Source organism: Halichoeres trimaculatus, unplaced genomic scaffold (assembly GCF_033239565.1).
Source record: "Halichoeres trimaculatus isolate MK-OKI-2021-1 unplaced genomic scaffold, fHalTri1.1 fHalTri1_scaffold_21, whole genome shotgun sequence".
NCBI classification, from domain to species: domain Eukaryota; kingdom Metazoa; phylum Chordata; class Actinopteri; order Labriformes; family Labridae; genus Halichoeres; species Halichoeres trimaculatus.
Window position 1 is genome coordinate 8,317,316 of NW_027437199.1, and position 16,673 is coordinate 8,333,988.

General features: G+C 38.5%; 1 protein-coding gene across 1 annotated transcript in view; it reads left to right on the forward strand.

Moving 5' to 3' along the window:
• Positions 1 to 14,452, forward strand: part of slc41a2b (solute carrier family 41 member 2b) — a 55,997-nt gene extending 41,545 nt beyond the window's left edge. The window contains exon 11 of the mRNA XM_074698435.1: positions 12,145 to 14,452. Within this exon, the coding sequence (XP_074554536.1) occupies positions 12,145 to 12,330 (186 nt within the window). The 3' untranslated portion in view covers positions 12,331 to 14,452. The remainder of the gene's footprint in view (positions 1 to 12,144) is intronic.
• The last annotated feature ends 2,221 nt before the right edge of the window (positions 14,453 to 16,673 follow it).

A 16,673-nucleotide genomic window follows, 5' to 3' on the forward strand; every position in this document is an offset into this window, starting at 1 on the left:
AAGTGTCAAAGAAAGAAGTATTCCTTTGACAGAGTAGGTGTCAAGAAACTCTGAAAAGGTTACACAAAGTTTAACCGTGCTGGCTATGCATGACTGTGGTAATTCAATGTTTGATGCAACTCAAGCCAGGAGTCATGAGGTTCAGAACCCAGCTGTGTTTGCACCTCTTTAACACAGTGTTGCTCTGGAAGTAAATCTCCTTATTTAAGGGTTTCAGATCATATCATTGTTATCTCAACAGATCAGGGTTTCTGCTCATCCCAGCTCTGACAAAGTCAAGTGATCTGTTATCTGGTAGCTCTGCGTTTGAGGTCTTAAACTACTCAAGAGTGCTGCTGAAGAAATAAACACAATGAAAGATGGAGGGGGTGTAATATGGATCCACTTCTTTATGAAACGTGGCTCCAAAAAAGAAGATGCTGCAGGCAAAATGCCAAACTGTAATCGACAAACCATCAGGTTACATCCAGATATGGAGGAAAGCTTTTGATGTACTGTTTGGTTGTCAAAATTTTCAGTGTTTTTGAAAATGAGAACATACTCCCTCACAGAGGTCTTCAGTTTTATGCTATCCTAGTCTCTCGGTTCTCTTTTTCTTTTCGTTTCCATTAGGAGGTCAGATGAAGACTTACTGCATAATTAACATTAAAAATGACCATTATACTTCCTTCAATCCAGGGTATTCCCTTTCAGCTCTACATGATTATTGCTGTAATTTGAGCGGTCGACTCCAATGAAAATATGTTAATATAGATTAACTGTTGGTGGGACATTAATCATTCAAACCTCTCAGAGCCTGAAGCATGCTTCGCCTCCCATGCCTAGTTGTGAGTGCTCTGCTCCGTGCTTAAGCACAGCACACTTCCTCGATCCTAGCATGGTTGGGAGTCACTGTCACTCATACATGGGCACAAGCACAATGCAAAAACTGAAATCTAAGCAAGCTTTTAAGTCTTGTGGTAATCAGATGGTGGACAAATCAGTCTTATCACATTTTGAAATGAAGATCAGCCGATCCCTCCTCTCTTTAGGTTGAATAAAATGATTAAGTTATGTCTACAGCCATTGCAGGCAGTCTTGTCAGTGCAGCAGCTGTTGGGCATTTATGGCACTTCCTCTTATGTCTACTGTGCATTTCTGTATTTATCATTCTGCTACAAAAGTCCTCACTCTGCAAAATCTGAAATCAAAGCAATGGTTTTTGTCTCATTAGTAGTTAAAAAACGTTGGTGGATCCGATACCAACGACTGATACAGATCCGATACCAGTGTTAAATAGAAACCTGCATGCACTACTGTTGGATAAGACTGGTAATGATTTGGGTAAAAGGCTAAAAAATGAGTGTTTGGAATTACTGAAGCTAATACTTATTTAAACTATGAAATATTTAAACGTTTACTATAAAAACAATTCTTCAGAATGTTCTCAAGTTCTTTTCAAATGTAAACTTTTATACCTTGTTGACTGGTAATGTAGCAAAAAACAAAGCAAGTGTACTAGAGGCAACATTTCAAATAAACTAGCAGAGAGTGCTGGTAAAAAAAAAGCAAAAAAAAAAAAAAAAGGCATAGAGCTATTGGTCTGGATCCGCACCATGCATCTCTGCCCATTGATACCAAACCAGCTTTGAGGGGCACCGATACAGCGATAATCGATAACACAGATCAGTATGGGCACACCCCGAGACTTAATGAGACACATTAGTAAAATGTTTCATTTCAGGATATTTAAGCTGTAAGGCCTAGATGAAAAAGCTGTGGAGCTAAAGTATAATCTGACAATACGGTAAGAGACGCACTAAGTCTAATAAGACAACTTTTCCTTGAAATAAGAAAAACTTTTAGATTTCAGTTTTTGCATTGTTTGTGTACAAAGCCTGATCATGACCATGGTGGAAATCTGCAAAGATAGACTAAAAGTTCATAATTTCATATACTAATCAATAGGGCTGGGACAATATGCAATTCCCGCAATTTGATTCTATTACGATTTTTGGGGTGCTGATTTGAATTATATTGCGATTCTTTGATATTAACAATTTTTGTGATTTTTAGTTTGCATTTTTGATACCAGACCGTGTGAAAAAGTTAACTGATGTTAATAATGTCTACAGACCATATCAGGAGCCATATTTTCCCGTAATATGCACATCACATGAGTCAGAGAGAAACATTTCACCCTCTGCTGGAGAGAAGTGGTAACGTTTTTCCAATCCAGTTTATAATCAAAAGACTGAAATGAAGAATTTAAATTTGAATTGGAAAAAAAAAATCAAAAAATCATACCTATCAAAACTATCATCTTAAAATGAGGCTTTAGAACCAACTCCTCCACACTTGGGCTGATATCCCTCAGTTTTCTGTTTGACTATAGCATCTTATTCTCAGACACAATCAGATATATTTAGACATAAGACAGCCTGGATAGCACTGATCCCAGCAGCCACAAGCATTTCATTTGTCCTGCAGCATCCTCTAAAAACATCTTTACAGTGCACTACCTGTAATCTTTGTACCACAGAGAGAGGTGGAGAGATCATTGATGTAGCAGAGTGGTCACTTTGGTACAAAATAACTTTTATATCCTGTCTGGAAACTCCTGGGAGGGATGTCAGAAACCTGCATCCTGGTTCGCAATTTCAGCACTTGAGACTTTATCTTTTGGGGACGGAAAATAAATTCCCACAGTCAAACTCAGGTGGTTGGGCCTTGAGCTACATCCTGCTCAGTATCTGTGTGAATGAGCAGATTTCACCTTTTTCAGAAGCCATGAGTGATTGTGAATAGGGTGAGGGTTGATGCTTAGTGTAGAGTGTTTGAAACCCTTAAAAGCTCTTTATAAGTACAGTCCATTACATGTAGAGGGATAGACCACTCCAAAATGAGTATGAGATGGATCAAATGTGCTTCTTTTTTCTTCTAACGCCCGACCATCTCCAGGAAAACAAGTGTAGTCATCACAGGAGAACATTTAGGTGGCCAGATGGTGCAGAAGATGAAATCTAAACAAATTGAGAGTTTGAGAGTTATTTGACGGGTAGAGAAGAAAGCTGTCGATGACTAACGAAAGAGCCTGGTACAGGACTGCTCCGTCCTTCTGCCTGCCTTGAGCAGCCCTCTGTGGGAAAGCTGGAAACGCTCTGAGTGAAGCAGCATGATGATGTTGACCTGAACAGAATGTGGCAGTGTGATAATGAAGTCATTCTGGACCTTAATGCATCCCAAACTCATTTTGTAAGGCAATTACACGGAAATGAAACACGCAGGCACCAGGAACGAGCACCCAAACGACTGAGAGAGGTCCTAGAAATTTCCCGGGGTCTCAGGACACCAGAGTGTACGGAGTCATTTCAAGTGCACTTGGAGATAGACTCAACTGGACAGATTCAAGGGGATTTAGTAACAGCATGCCTCGTTAACCAGGACAGAGGGCACTAAATCCACAGCATGCAGAGTGACAATTAACCATCTCTCTCTGAGGTAGAGATGTTTGAAGTCTTCTTTTGCTCACTCTCCAGCCTTTTCATCACCTCCTGAGACTATAAGACTACAGATGCCTAATGGAAGTTCATGACCTAAATGTTGAGTCTCATTAGCTGAGCACTGACTGCGTCCAAAACCATCAATAGAAATTAAGAAATGCAGACTTACATCCTGACACTAGGGATCAATTTTCCACAAGTGTTGATTAGAATCGGAATCTTTGGGCTGCATGATGGTCATGGCTTTACAGCGTCAAAACAAAAGAAACTAGATGTCCAAACTAAACGTGTAGGTTTTCAAATCGCTATATTGTCAAAATCCCTAAATCTTTCTATAATTAGCCCAAAATGGTCTGTCCGAAAAAAAAGAAATAGCAGGATCTCTGCAAGGTCTTAATGAGGTTTGCAGAAGCTGAGGTCATCACGTAAGGATCTTCCAACTCATTCATGACACGTTGGAGGGGTGGGCCTCAAACACCAAGGCATGACCTTATGGTGCATTCCATTTGAAGTCGGAAGTCGGAATTTCTGAGAACGCCCAACTGAAATGCCCCCAAAGTTCAGAATTTCCGACTTTGAAGTTGGGGCACTAACACCATCTCCAAGTTCCGAGTCGGAAATTCTGACTTCAGGGGTAAACAGTAATTAAGCTCCAATTGTTTTGTTTTTATTTTAGAATTCCTGACGAGTGTTTGTTGCAGTGTTAGGGTGCTGTTATGGCAAGTTTTTCCGACTTGGTAACTGGAACGCTTAACTTGGAAATTACGTCATTCCCACTCCCGACTTCCCAGTTGCAAGTACAAATTGAACCCAGCATTAGCGCTGCTTTTGACATGTTTCCAAGATGCTGGCCAATCAGAGAGAAGGGGGGTTTGTGGAGTGAAGAGCCTTAAAGAGACAGCAGCTAAAATGTTGTCTTTCAGAAAGAGGCTAAAATAAGGGTTTTCTAATACAGCAGTGTCAGAAAAATGAGGATTTTTTTGACCCCATAAAGCTCCTACGGTGGTATCAGAGGGATGATATGCAGCCTAGAAAGAAACACCAGGCCCCTCTTTAAATTATCTTCACATCCCTCACAAAACTTTGTTTTCTCATATTTGCAGAACACACCAAGAGGCCTCCACACAATACAACGAATAACACATATCGCAGTTAAGGGTTATGAACACACTCATTCATCAGGATGTTGCCTTGAAAACTGTGGCTCATGACATAATTAAAAATGAAGGTGTTGGCCTCCAAATCGGAGAAATAATTGGCTGGGTGGGTGGCCAGTGGATGATTAATGCTAGATGCAGATTATGAGGAGGTTAGAGCAGGCCGTGCATTAATACTGTGTATGTCTGATTGGTTGCATCAGGCTCAGTTTGAGTATTGTTAGAGCACCTCTGCCTCTCAAATGTGCTTTTTTAATGAAGCGCCTATATATATATATAGAAAGAACTACAGTAAACAAACCTGAGCCTGTGTATAATACCCTCCTTCCTGAGCTGAACTCTATGCAAGTCATGCACCTCAGTAAGTTATCATCCAGTTTTAGATCAGCCATGTGAAACTGCTCGTAATGGTCTGCAAATCAAGCACTTCAGCGAGCACTTATATTTCAAGACTACAACAAAATCCAATTATGTCGGCCCAGATGATAAACACCTGCAGTGTTCTAAAGCAGCTAATGGAGTGACATTAAGTGACACAGTGTGCGTTCTTTCAGGCTGGATTTGCTGGTTTCTGTTGACACAGGATTTATGCCTGTTATATTCTTGCATACCAAATTGAAACACACAGAGAGAGGAGGTGTTGGGAGGTAAGTCTGAGCAAATAGGCAGTGAACAGCTTCGCTTAAGATGATGCATGTATGTGAGGGGATGTGAATATGATTCTGAAACAAGCTGACAGCGTTGTAGTATTTTGAAACAGCTCCCAACTTTCACTTATTTTGTGGTCTGCACTACTTAAAATGGGCCAAAATCATAACACTACTCTCCTAGATCTGTCTTAGTTTTTTTCATATACAAAGTCTGAACCAGTCAGCTGCTAAAACAAGACTAGTCTTTCGCACTAGAAAAACACTTTAACCATCACAGCTTCTCTCAAAATTAGAACTATTCACCAGAGATGTTGCAACTTCTGTGCATCCGGAAATTTTCTAGGAATGTCACCCCCCTGAAAATTTCCAAAGTCTCTCATTCATGTGTGCCCATCTTGGCGTGAAGTCCTCTGTGTCATACGACAGTGGTTGAAGGGAGGAAGTCTTGAGTGGCAGGGCATGACATCAAAATCATGCCGTGAAAACTACATTGTAATGGTTTTGCAGACAAGGGATACTCCAATTCCATTCTGGTATTGGGTATTGTTTCTGATACAGACTAGAAAAACAAACTCCAGTATCAGCAGTAAATGATCAATCCGTTGGTAAAATTAATATAGGTATCTGTTCAGATAAGTATTGGTATTGATTAGACATGCACTGATCGATCGGTGCGGATTTCCTTAATTTTGGGGGATCAGTGATCAGTGACTGGTGATTGGGGCTCGGCCCATCTTTACATATGAAACTGATCTTATATACCTCTGGGAAGGTCTGACAGCCAGCCATTGTTGCTTTTTGCTCTGAGACCTAAAACTCAGGACACTTTATCGGTTATTTAAGTTAAGACATAAAGATTTTATTGTTTCACAGGTATTGTTTAATTATTTTCAATAAGATAAGATCTGAACATTGAAGGTATATGCTGTTTGTTATAAAAAAAATAAAAAATTGAAATCGGTATCAGCAGGTCAGGCTTTTTAAAGATCAGTGATCGGCCAGAAAATTGTGTGACGGACAGACGGATGTGGACATCAAACTTTTAAAACTTTTCCCATAGTTTGCCATGGGTGATGGGAAAAAGTATGGGTGGGAATTTTGGCTGTATGCATACACACATGAAGTCCATCCAGAAATTTTTGTATGTATCAGTAATATGTTACACTGACTAGCAAGGTGGAAGACTGTAAAAAATCCCAAATAATAATGATAAGATATCAAGGACTATTATAATCAAAATGCACTATATCCATTGGAGTACCATGGTGCCTTGACTTATAAGTTTGATTTCTTTTGTGACAGAGCTTGTAACTTTATTTAATCGTATGCCAAATCCATTTTTCCCCAATGAAATGAATTGAAATGCCTTTGATTTGTTCCAGACCCCCCCCCAAAAAACACTGTAACTGCTTTTATTACATGCTTTGAATTAAGAAAGTCATACTTATAGATAATAAATACTGTGTGAAAACACAACACAGTAGAATGTACAACAGGAAACTGGTTTTATTTAGTATAATATTCAGCATTTACCTTGGAGAAAGGCTCAAATGAATAACTCAATCCTTATTGGCTGATTTTTCCCTTTCCGCCACGCTTTCTTCACTTTATGTCCAATGCGGTCTGTTTATCCTCCTTTTCAGAATGTTTCTGAAATGACTCGTGTTGTGTCATTAAATGGTGCCATCACATGCCTATTGGCAACTTTCTGCAAAATAACAGCAAGCACAACACTGATGCTTCCGCCTGCTTACAGTGAATGAGTGAGACACAGGATGCTGGACGGATGTTGCAGTTTTCACTGTGGGGCTTTTGCGTCAGTAATGGGGTATCTGAAACTGGCTCGTAACCCAAAGTTTAACTCACAACCAAAATCAAAAAATCAGCCAAGAGACTGAAAAAAACACATATTAGTTAGGACACTCAAAATTCAAGGTACCATTGCTCAACATCTAAAAACAGCCCAATGGTGAACATTTTCTTGTTGTGTGTGAGATAAAGTGAAAGCATTGTTAAGAAACAGGATTTAAAAGACGACGATTCATCATTTCAAACAAGGCTTCAATCATCTGAGCGACAGGTTTATTAGACACATGAAAAATAGTTTTTCTGTTTGAAGTAAAACATAAAAGAAACCTCCATGATTGCATTCATTCCAGCATCAAACGGAGTTCACTGAATTTGTGCAGGCTGTCATCGAGCACCAGTTTTCCAGAGAGCCAGAGGAATTGCAATCAACTCATTCTTCCACCAGCTTTCACTACAAACTGAAAACTGCTCAGGAGCTAATTTTCAGCTGCATATTTCTGTCTGACACCTGTGTAAGTGGTTTGTAATTGGAGGAATTGATACAAAGGCAGATGCAGGCAAATGTGGCCATCACAGGGGATCAAACAGCTTTATCTTGTAGACACTTCCTCGCTCCTCTATTGCCACTCAGACGTGATTAAAGGACCAAATACAGAAACAGAGGCAGGAGCTGCATGATGGATCAGCGCTCGGGTATATTTGTCTCTTTCATTTTTCATTTCTTTTCTCTAAATGTGTAAATTGGATCATAATCTTTGAAAACAAACAGCGTCAAACTTTTTCCTTCCTGTCTTTGTAAGCAGGAAAAAAAACAAACTTTAATCTGTAATGGGGAGCTGTGAAGGGTAAATGATGGATAGCAATTGGAAGTTTTGAGAAAAATCGTGGAATTCACATTGAGACCCACTGATTAATGTGTCCCGTGATCAAACATAAGCCTGTGAAAAGTCTCTATTAGGTAACTGTCAGGAAAAAAAAACTTGAGGGGGCCGTGTTTGCCAGTTGCCAGATTAAAAGGTTACAAAACATTTGAAGATGCTCAAATTACTAAACTGCATCAAAGCTGGAAAAATACCAATGAATGCATTACATTTCTCCTGCAGATGGAACTATCCAAAATAAAACAAGCCTAAAAACCTTCAAACTGTTAGCTCCTAGTTCCACAAAGGGGTCATTTTTATCTTGTGCACACCAGGAAACCACCTTGTGAAAGCAGGTTTATGTCTCTCGATACTAAGTTACACATCTTGTATTAACTTGTGCTAACAAGATAATGAATTACTTCCCCTAGACAATTATCTTGTGCATGCAATACATTGACTGTTAAGTACAGGGTAATGATTTGCTCCCACAAGATTGTCTTGTAAGCACTAGATGATTACTTGTTTGTAAATTTCTTGTTCTTGCAAGATACTCACCTAATGTGCACAACATAATAACTTGTGTGTAAGATAACTTGATTACACAAAATATTACATTGGTGAACAGAATAAAAGATGTTTCCAAACAAGCTCACTATCTTGTCAGCACAAGATCTTGACTGGCTTGCTGAAAAAAAAACACATCCCACAACATAACAATAATCTTACTGCTTTATATTAAACTTGTACTCATTTGATAAAGGCGTGTTCCCTCAAGATGATTATCTTGTGAGCGCAAGATAACAAGAAAACCAGTTTGCTTCCGATGAACTGATCTTACAAGATAATAATCTTTTGCCCACAACATAACTTATTCACAAAATGATAATCTTGGTCACATAATACAAAAAAATCTTAGTGAACAGGATATTGTTTTCACAATATATAATACCTTTTGTGCAGACGAAAGTAATGTGTTCCAACAAGATAATTATCCTGTGTTTTCACAAAATTGTTGTTTCATTAACACAAGATTCTAACTATCATCCTTAAAAGAAAAAACATTGTTCCTACAAGATAGTCAATAATCTTAAAAATGTCTTCTAATTGGATAACTTGTTTCCTCAAGATTATCACCTTCTAACCTCAAGATAACTAGATTGCGTACAAGATAACATCTTGCATACACAATACAAAAATCTTTTTGAACATTATATTTTTTCCATGGTATTTTTTTTGTGCAGAAACAATATAATACCTTTTGTGCACATGATCTGATGTGCTTACAAGATAATAACTTATGAGCGCAAGAGAACTCGTTTGCAGAGTAAATGATCCTGTGCATAAAATCAATCAAGGCTTCTGCACTTGGTATAATTTGATACTTAAGGATAAAAATCTTGTGCAAGCCAGATAATAGCATGTTCTCACAATCATCTTGTTGTAGTTATATAACAGTTTTTTGTGGGCAAAAGATACTAACTAATGTCCTTACAAGAAAGTAACTTATAAATGATCTTGTTCATACAAGATAAATTTGTGTGCACAAGATGCTATCCTGTTCCATTCAGATAATTTTCTTGTACACAGAAGAAAACTTTTGAGTGCAAGTAAAAATGATCACTTTCCGGGAGTTTAGAAGCTCTGTGCTAAACTTTACAAAGTCCAGAGAGCTCATACAGTGTAATGAAAAGGTTGAGCTATAGTTCAACATCTAGAATGGTTTTGTGCGAGTGTTGAAAGACGCTTATAGAAATGTGATTATACTGCCAAAAATTTCCAAAGCAGGCACTGGGACGCCCATTTATTCTGCAAAGTTCAAAAGGCTAACGATGTTGTCTGGTGGGAAACTTCCTTTATGTCATGACTATAGAAACTATTGGTTAGAAATGCAGGACTGTAACAGCACCGTGTTGTTGAACCTGATTACATATTTCATCACAAGAGCTTCGCTTCTCGCAAAGAAAAATGGGCCATCGGCAGGTTATCTGAACCCGTGTATTAAACACAGAAAATGATGAATTATCTTCATCAGTTCTCTTGGTAGCATAATCGCTGCTGTAATCTTTGCATGTCAATATGGTCTTAATGACTGTATTCTTCTTCTTTTTTTTTTTTTATAATGTTTGCGCTGGCAACCTGAGACAGCTCGTTTCCCCTTAAATTATAGACCCATCCTTATCTTTTAATAGACTTCTCTTTTTCTCTGCGCAGCGTTCCCTCCATGCGTGGAAACTTGAATTATGAATAACACTCTCTTAACTTGTCTCCTGGTCCGCTGCTTCGTCCATTACTCCTCCTCCTCCTCCTCCTCTGTTCTCTGCACAGTTTAAGTGTTTATTCCATTCTGCACGGCATTTTGAAGCACTTATATCATCCCAGCCTCGAGGAACACAACCTTTCCTTTCTTTCTTTTTTTTAAAACCATCTTACCTTTCTTTCTATCCTTTTGCTCAAAATAACGCTCCTCTCAGTCTTCTTCATTGGTCACATTTCTCTTTGTTGTTGCCACTTCTACCAATCCTGAATCAAAAAAGAATAAAATCTTCGAAAATTCAGGATTGGAAGCAGCTGGTTCCAGTCTTTGTACCTAAATTTGGACACTTGGGAAACTTATCTGCCATGCCACACTGAATAAACTGTGAACTTGTTTGCTTAGAGCATGACGTTCGAATTGGCAGCATTTCTGCTGAGCTGTAGCTGACAATAGCTAACCAGCCAACTGAGACTCCAGCCTGCTTTAATGCTGTCATAAAAAATAAGAAATAATGGTGATTAAATGATTTAAAATGTGCCATGAAAATCCGCTGTTTGAAAAGGTTAATCTAATAGCGGCTGCATTGTTATTCAACTATGATATTACAAATCTCGTCTGATTTGGGAGTGCTGTTGAGAAACTGAAGTGAAACAAAGGAATCAATGGTAAAAGCATTTTATGGACAAGTTAAAAGAGGAGGTATTATACTTTCCCATTATTTAAACATTGATATAAAGTTACATTGCTTGATCTTCAAACTACACATGCAGATTATTAAACCATCAGTCTTTGTAAAATTCCCTAAATCTTTCTTTAAACTGCTAAAAACACTAATGTAATAATAATAATAAACTTTATTTATATAGCACCAAATTGTTCACAAAGTGCTTTGACGCATAAAAAATATGGCACATAAAAAAGAGAAAGAACATCAGCCTAAGAGAGGTGAGATATTATTACAGGCAACGAAATAAAAAAATTAAAGAGAGAGAAAAAATGGTCTGTTCTTAGAAAAAAAAAAAGATCTTCGAGAGACTAGCTAAATGTCATGTCATAAGGGTCATCGAACTGGTTCAGAGCATCTTGAAAGGGTGGGCCTTAAACACAGAGGTCTGCCCATAGCACAGGCCTCCATAGAGTGGCCAATCAGAGAGACGGGGGTTTGGGAGCAGGGAGTCTTAAAGAAACAGCAGCCAAAACAAAGTGTTTCAAACACAGGCTAAAAAAGGTTTTTTGTTTTTTTTAACCACAAGTGTGAGAAAAACAGTTTGTTTGTTTTAGCTTTGAACCATTCAAAGCTTCTTCATGGGTACCAGAGAGACAGTATGAAGCTTACAAAAAATGCACAGTAACCCCTCTTTAAAGCAAGTTTGATCTTCTGAAGTCAGACACTCAAGTCTGTCCAAAATCCCCCATCAAAATATTTTTAAAATTATGAAGACCTGAGGGAGCAACAAGCTGACTTGTACCAGCTGTGGAGTTGTCAGCCTCTCCTCTGTGGTCAGTTGTACAGATACCCTAAGATCAGAACAAACTGTGCAGAAATGTTGCTTACTCTCACTGCAACAACTCAATTAAATATAATGTTGAAGCTTGAAGCAGTCAGGAGAAATATTTGGAATGAGGGACATGAAATATGCAGGTAGACAGGGGATGTGCATGACTCAGGTAGTTTATGTATTTTTATCAGAGTTATTAAAATGCATCTCAAATGTTGCCTCGGCTGAGATGAGATTTAAAACAGCTGCTATAAATTATTCTTTGTTGCCTGATGGGTTTTTAATGTTTACATTTCTTTGAGGACATCAGAGTTTTCTTAATCTAAAAATGATTCTACTTTCATGGAGATGTGAATAAACCTGGATAACACAGGAGGCCTCTCTCAGTACGATGATATGAATCGATTATCCCCCCGTGTCTTGTTCCCAGGTGTTACTCCTGCTGTGTATCTCAGACTGGATGGTTCACTCCATGTGGCGCAGCGGCAAAGACCCGGACAGTTTCTCCATCCCTTACCTGACCGCTCTGGGAGACCTGTTGGGCACGGCTTTGCTGGCGCTCAGTTTCCACTTCCTGTGGGTCATAGGAGACCAGGACAGTGACGTGGGCGACTGAGGCGGCCTCTGACAGAACCTGCCTTGTAACTTCTCACAGCCCTGAAGCATTGTGGGAATGTGGGTGCTCTCTGTCACTGGCCAGCACATTCCTCTGCATCATTTCACTCAAACCACTGGATGGTTTAGGAACTATTTTTTGCTCCTGGCTTTTTTTCTACTCACATCATACTCCATAAATTTAGACTGTTCTCAGATTGTGATCTGCGTAGTTTGCACCAAAGCACTTGCATATAATCAAGCTGGTCTTTTTAAGGGGAGCTGAGGAATCCTTGTGGCTATTTGGAGATGGTCTGCTCTGCTTTGGAGGTCTTTTGCTCAAAATAAAACATCCTTGGCGAGCAGATATTTTGGAGATTTACCACCAACTGTATCAAACAATTTGTTACCTGTCTTACTTGCTTCTGCTCTGAATCATGGAGTCAGTGAGGAAGTGCAGAAACAGCCGTTGCTATATCAACACTTGGGCAAAAAGGGAAAAACATTTCATTTGTATTAATGGTACGAGAAGTTAACTCTTTATTCTTTGTTTACCTGTTTTTTTTTGTCTGATTTTGTTGCTTTTCTGTGTCCAAACTTATTTCAGCTCAGATTTCAGTATTTCCATCTCCCTGCTGTTCTAACAAAACTGGATCATTCCTCCCAGCTGAATTTAAGCAAACACGCATGAATGCTGTTGGCTCATGCTGGTGTGTCTGTTTTTTATGTTTAAATGTTTAATATTTATACCTTTTCCATTACTTTACCTGCTTTGTTTTGTCTGTAATGTCCTCGACCAATCAAAAACCAGTAAAAAAAAGAGTTAGAGGCGTCAAAATGAACACATTAGTTGAAGTATCTCCTTAGAAGGAACAGCTAGGATACTAGCCTGCAGCCCAGTTGTAGCAAACTGACCGTTCACTAAACCGAACACAGTGCCTGCACAATCTTAGCTTAGCATTAAAAGCTAGGTGCACAGGTCTGTACATTTGAAGTCATATTCATGGATTTGCGTGGTTTTCATTTCCATTTCCAGAAACAACAAAAATGAAAGATATGCATTAAAAGTGTGTATTTGGATAATCATGAGCCGCAGTCTTTAGCATTCACTGCTGGCTACTCGAAAGAGAGGATTATGTGTTACATTAATAGCTTGCAACCAGCGTATTATTAACTACAGAGACTATAAACTGTGCAAACCAAGTCTTGAGATGACCCCAGCGCTGACAGAACATGAGGTTTCTCCTCCCGCAAAAAAACCCCAAAACGCCTAGTTATTTCAACCAGTTTAAAAAAGAATGGATAGAAATGCATTGAATATCAGTGTTCATTGTCTGACGCTCTGCCAGTGTCAAGGGGGCTGCGAGCTGAGCTGCTACTAGCTTGTTTTGTTCAGTGTTCTAGCAAAATTCAACTACAGTGGTTTCTTCTCCGGCAGAAAGAAAGCCTGGAAGCTGACTAAAAGTTGGAATAAGAAAGTGATCAGCCTGAAATATTATTATATTACTTCTAAAACATTTTTTGGAAAGAGCCTTTAAAGAGGGGTATTATGCATTTTTAGGCTTTGTCCTGTCCCTTTAAATACTCCTGTAACAGCTTTATTGATTTACAGCTCAGACACCCTCTTTGTCTCCACGTACTGTTTTGGAAAACCTTTTTACAGCCTCTGTCTGAAACACTTTCTTTTTAGTTGCTGTCTCTTTAAGGCCCCCCCACTTGACAAACCCCTTTCCTTTGGATTGGCCGGCCTTTCGAAGTTAGTCCTCGCGGTTTGAGGCCTATCCTTGGACAGCGCATGAAGCAGAGATCTTTATGGGATGACTTCATCATCATAAGGATGGCATGCTATTTTAGCATGGAGCATTTTGATAAGAGACAGAATAATAACCCCTCTTTAACTTTTTCTTTTTCCTCTTTTTTTAATGTTATCATTTCAGAAATTCAGTGTTAGCATAATTAGCTTATGTAGCTCAGCAAGAGTCGTCATTTCAGTGCCAGTACTAACTAAGAATTGCATTTACTTCCCCTAAATCTGAATTATTACAGCTAGAAATTCTCAGTTAGCTTAAGACTGTAAGCAATCGAGTCACATCGCTTAAGGAAGTCTCATTAACAGCAAGCTATCACTCAGAAAAAGCTGTCTTTTTTTTAAGCATTAAAAACCAAACCTGTCATTTTGCTCCCGTTGACTAGCATGCTAAAGTTTAGCTAGCTGCAGGCCTCAGTGAACGATCAGACATTGACTCAACATGTATCATTGTAGCTGTTTTAATCTCAGTTGTAGCTTCCTTTTATATTCCGTTAGAGTAACTGCAGCTCCTCCGACGCTCATGAAAACCAAACCATGTCAGTTTTTGTGTATTTTGTCAGCCTGTGTTCCTCTCTTTCATTTCCTCCTCTGTTTGTTTGTTTCTCCTCTCTGTTTGCCTCATTGGGGGTCTGGTCGTGGGGGATGTTTGCACATTAATCATATGCTGTTTACAGTGCATGCATGCATAGTATTTACATGCGTGCACACAATTAATCATGAGTTATTCTTTCCAAAATGTCTTTTTTGCTTTTATCAGACTAATATTGTAGTCGGTGTGCACAGATTAAAAAGTATCTGTTTATTGATCCAGTGTAAGCCCCCTGGTTGATGAACAATTCCCTCTAAACTACGGGGAATATGATCTCACTTGAAATTGAACTCTGAAAATGAAAACACCTTCCTGACCTGACAGTAGAGCAGCATGTGAGCCGAGCAGGTGACGCTAAAACTCCGATGTGCCTCTTGAGATTCAATGTTAACAAGGTATTTTTCTCTCTCATGCCATAACTGCATTTTCTCCCACAGCATTAAATGTAACACAATGGTTTCTTTTTGTACTCACTTTAAGGTCTGTTCTAAGTGTTTTTGAGGAGTTTCATTGGAGAGAAAGAGATATCCACTGAGTAATAACAGCAGAAGCTTCTTCTAGATGGCACAGTTGTCAGGATCAGGAGGATTCAAAGCGGATACATTTCCTTTTGGTTTGATACTCTCTGTTTGCTTTTCCGGCTCATATGGGCCAAAAACGTCTGAATAAAAGTCTTTTCTTCTGAGTGCGTCTCATTTCTGGTTATTTTTGTTGAAGAGTTTGGCTGACAGAAGCTGTCCTCTTATCCACACGGGCACACAGCCGCAATCATTACAGCTCTGAAAAGAAGAGACAGCCTCCACGTGAGCTCTGAATGCAGCAGATGATATCGCAGATATTATTTAGCCAGGGAGAAAAAACAGATCTGACTGAAATGAACGGTAAAAAATCTTCTCTTCTCTGTTTGCTTGCCGTCAGAAATCATCTTTCTCCTCTCTGATGGTCTCCATGACAACAGTTGGGAGATGCTCATCTTCTTTTCTTGACCTCTGTTTATGAAAACGTGCTTTTCTGCACAGATGTCACACATACGCCCACATTCTTCCCTGGAAAAAGCGGCTGTGGAGTTGGAGCGTATTGGGACTCGAGCCATCATAGATTTTCAGCACGAAGAACAAAGCCTGTGTTGAACAGCGAGATCTCTACGAGCTCTGTTTGCTCTCACGCTGCGGGAAGTTCAGCCAGCACTGCTGCTTGATGCTGTACCTGAAGTAAAAGTGCAATGTCACCACATATTTCAGTCAAGATTAATTTATATTTGACTGTTGCCATGGTGAAATATAAATGAATAAATACATTTTTTTAAATTGTAATTCAGTGTTTCAAGAGTTCCAATTTTACAAGATTAAAGATGAAAAAAAGTAATAACATACCAGATAAGAGCCAAAATAAAGTCATTATGTGAAAGATTAAATATGTTATGTACAAGATTATATTACAATATAAATTGTGCAGTTTTGGGATTAATGTTGAAAGTACAGTATTCACCAAGGAGAATAAAGTCCAAATAAAGGTGTAACGTATGAGAGTTAAGTCTATAAAAATGTTGTGGTTTATGAGATTAAATCTAAAATAATATGAATTAGGTTTAAAAAGAAAAAGGTGATTGGATAAAAAAAAAATTAAAATAAAGTTGAAATGCACAAGATTAGATTTGAGAAAATTAAGTTTATGACATGAATCAGAACTTTTGTAGAAGATTATTGTGAAAAATAAGTCATAATGTACGAGATTAAAGGCAAAATAAAGCTGTAATGTACAAGATTACCGTCTAGAAAATATCTTGTACTGTACAAGATTAAATTTGAATTGAAAGTTTTTATTTTCACATTTCATAATAAAAAATAAAAAATTAATAATGTACAACATTTACGTCAAAATACAGTTGGCATACAGGAGATTGAAGTAAATGTAAGATTACAAGATGATAATTGAGAAAATATGTTCCATAACACTTGAAATGAAA